The sequence below is a fragment of the Mastomys coucha genome, unplaced genomic scaffold, assembly GCF_008632895.1.
Source record: "Mastomys coucha isolate ucsf_1 unplaced genomic scaffold, UCSF_Mcou_1 pScaffold15, whole genome shotgun sequence".
Taxonomy (NCBI): domain Eukaryota; kingdom Metazoa; phylum Chordata; class Mammalia; order Rodentia; family Muridae; genus Mastomys; species Mastomys coucha.
In genome coordinates, this window is record NW_022196897.1 from 126,987,717 (window position 1) to 126,991,234 (window position 3,518).

Below are 3,518 nucleotides of genomic sequence, written 5' to 3' on the forward strand. Positions count from 1 at the left end.
AGAAGAGAAGAGAAGAGAAGAGAAAGAGAAAGAGAAGAGAAGAGGAGAATCCCAGAGAAAGCAATATAAGTCAAGGAACCTCCAAAAGCAACAGAGTTTGCAGAGTTTGTTTTCTGTTGGCTGGGCATGCAGTCTGTCCTCAAGAAAAGTTTCTATATCTAAGGGGAACTCCATTGGAGAAAGCTAATTTTTCTTTGTGAATGGTTATCAATTAGCTTCTGGGTTAGGAATGAGGTTGTATTTACTTCCACTCTCAGCTCTGTGACCCTATTGTCCTGTGCAGTCCCTATGCATGCTGCTAGAGTTCCTCCTGAGGAACCTCGTGAGTTCCTTGGCCAGTTCTGCTGTGTTTGGAAGGCCTTATTTCTGTTGTGTACTCCATCTCCACTGGCTTTTACAATCTTCCTGCCTCCTCTTTCTGAGCTTGGAGGGGAAAGATTTAAAGAAGACATCTTATTTAGAACTCACCATTCCAAGGTCTTGCACTTCTTATATTGTCTCACTGTGAGTGCTCTGTATTTCTTCCCATCTGCTGCAGGATGAAGCTTCTCTGATGATGGCTGAAAAGGCAGTGATCTATGAGTATTTCAGTAGGTTGTTAGATGTTTTATTGCTACATTACTTTAGGATAACCATAGTATTTTGATTTCTCTTACGTCTCTGTCCTATCTCATCCAAGGTTCTTGCCCACCCAAGCAGTATCAGGTATGGGTTCTAGCTCATGACGTGAGCCTTAAATTCAATCAGATAATGGTTTCAAAACCTTAGGGCAGCAGTATATTTTGCAAACAGGTCACCACTGTAGATCAAAGATGTATAGCTGGATTGGTGTTTACCTTTCTTCTCTGGCAGCCCACAGAGTACTGCCTACTACCTTGAATGCTAGTCAGTAGAGGGGAAGGTTCTAAATTTGGCATCAGTTTGACTTCTCCATGTTCAATGAGTTATATTTTCATTGTCTTAATCAACAAGGCCTTACTCTCAGTTTATGGAGACTATCCAAGAGTCTTGACAATACCCTGGGTTGTATGGCCATTTATCCAATAACTCGAGTAGATGTAACCTATTCATGTAATGGCAGTTTTCATTTGGTGATAAGAGATGTTTAGAATGTGCTATCCTCATGTTGAGGACAGAAACTTGAAATCAAGGGATATCTGTACAAATAATACTTGTTATATGACTATTTATAATATCCTCAATCTACTTAGTGACCCTTAGACCAAGTCCCTAGCCTTGCAAACCTGTAAAACTCTATTCTTTGTCTAATTCAACACATACTAAGCATTCACTTCTCATTCTATCTTTGGGTTTGCAATTCTTTATGAAAGCATAAATGCCATAAAATTTGAAAATTATGTGTATGTTGAACTTTCCTCATTGATATGCTTTGGAGATTCTAGCTGAAGAACTCTTAAGTGGGTTGGTAGTAGTCAAATCTTGCTTCCCCCGAACAATTGTCTTATGAGAATCCTGAACATTTAACATCTGTGTCTTGTGAGTTGATCTAAATACTTGAACTCACAGGTCTGAGCTAACTTCATAAATGGAAGCAATTCCACTGTCAAGCAAAATAGAAGTCTATATGATGATATTGAACAAACCTGTTCTTTAAAATTCACTCTTATTTCTGTGGTTTATTCACAGGCATTTCCCTGCATTTCAACAGGCATTTATGGTAAGTGATTTAACATTTGATGGTGTTTATAATTTTTTATTGTTATTGCTGTTGTTGTCAAATTGGTGGGGGATAGGTAACAGTTAACTGGAAAAATACAAGATTCTTCCATGAATTTATTTTTCTGTGACTCAGAGAGACTGAAAATGCATGTCAAATTCCACCAAGGAACCCCAGAGGGTTATTCAGATTGTGGATCTTGAGTTTGGTTACATTGAACATCCAGATGAAATGATTTGACATATGGAATCTCTAAGTCTTTTGTTACATTAAAAAAAATCTGTCCTAGCAAATTGGCTTCTAAAATCATTTTCTTTAATAAAGTCAGATTTTCTCTCGGAAAATGTATAATGTGAATAAAGCCTGGCATCTTTGTTTTATTCTGACTTACAAAAAAGCATTAAAATACACAAACATATATATCTGTATCTTAAGCTTTTATGATATTCAAAGAAGAGACTGTAATAAAAACCAATAATTTTAATAACCTGCAAATGTTTTCTTCCCAGCTATTGATAGTTTTAAGTAGTGAGAAATGAACTTTTTCTTAACTTAGTATTCCTTTAAAGGCCTCAATTAGAATAAGATGAAAAATGTCCCAGCAAATAAAATGAAGTGACCAAAGACTTGGTTGTACATTTCAACATTTAAGGCAGGACTTCCTCCTCCTCTTCAGATTACACTTTAGAAATCAAGATTCCATGCTTTGGAAGTTGGCAGATAGGGGCTGGGCTCTCCAAGCCATTTGTACATTCCCTTTGTACCACTCCCTTCTCACAAATGCCCACTTAGAAATCTTAACTATTGGCTCAAGGGAAACATTGTTTGCAGGTGCCCAGTTCTAGCCTTCAGTGTGTGGGTCTTTGACCAGGTATCATGACAGACATGGTAGTTTTTATTGTGAGGACATTCTTTCATCACAACCTTGATTTTCCTCAACAACAAACAAACACAGGGCTGCCTAAATTATAGCACTGATTTCTTTGTCTGTGATCATGTTAAGCTGTTGATACCTTTTGTTTTTGAAAAAAATTATGATAATATTTAAAGAATTATCTATGCTGTGAATAGGGGTAGTAGATAGAAAGAGAAAATAAAAAGAGGAGTGACTATTAAAATAGACCCCAGAACAGACAGAGAATACCAAGTCTCATCAAATATAGAGCCATGACTAGTGTACATTCCAGGATAAGAATTCATTCTTAGACAGAGAGAGAACATGGCTAGAAATTGTACAACTGTCTCAAGTTCTCCCCTTGATAGGAGAAGGAACCAGTAAAGAAGTTGAGATTTCTTTTTTTCTTTTTTTTATTGACTTAAGTTTGTTACATTATAAAAAAGATATGTGATTTCAATTTATCTGAATTTGTTAACATTTAAAAACATATTTTAAGTAAATAGAACTAAGTCACATTCTTGTTTCTCTTTTGTACCCTAACTCCTCCCAGAGACCCTCTTCAATAACTACAATACTTTTTTCCCATATTATTTAAAACTTATAAAATATTATAACAATAAAAATGAGTATTATAAAAGTTGTTTGATATAAAAAACAATCAATTTAACAGTCTTATGTAGATGTTTGTCTACAGCAATACTGAAAATACATGTTTTTCTCAATATAATTTTTAAATAACTCCAAACATATTAACTGTATATTTTAAGATAATACTTCACTACTAGTATTTTTTTAAATGAACATAAATATATAAAGTCCTTTTATTTGTTTGTTTTGTATTTAGTAGCACTTAAAATCTTGACTCTTACTGTGGTATAAGCCCAAAATAAGAACAATTTTTAAACATTGGATTTCATTGTAATAAGCCTGTACTTCAATGAC

The 3,518-nt window shown here is 34.8% G+C and overlaps 1 protein-coding gene across 12 annotated transcripts in view; it reads left to right on the forward strand.

Annotated features, from left to right (window-relative positions):
* The window catches only part of Macrod2 (mono-ADP ribosylhydrolase 2), a 1,944,357-nt gene that overhangs the window by 1,281,952 nt on the left and 658,887 nt on the right, over positions 1-3,518 (forward strand). For all 12 annotated transcript variants that reach the window (XM_031372067.1, XM_031372070.1, XM_031372073.1 and 9 more), the window contains exon 7: positions 1,648-1,678. In XM_031372067.1, the coding sequence (XP_031227927.1) occupies positions 1,648-1,678 (31 nt within the window). The remainder of the gene's footprint in view (positions 1-1,647; positions 1,679-3,518) is intronic.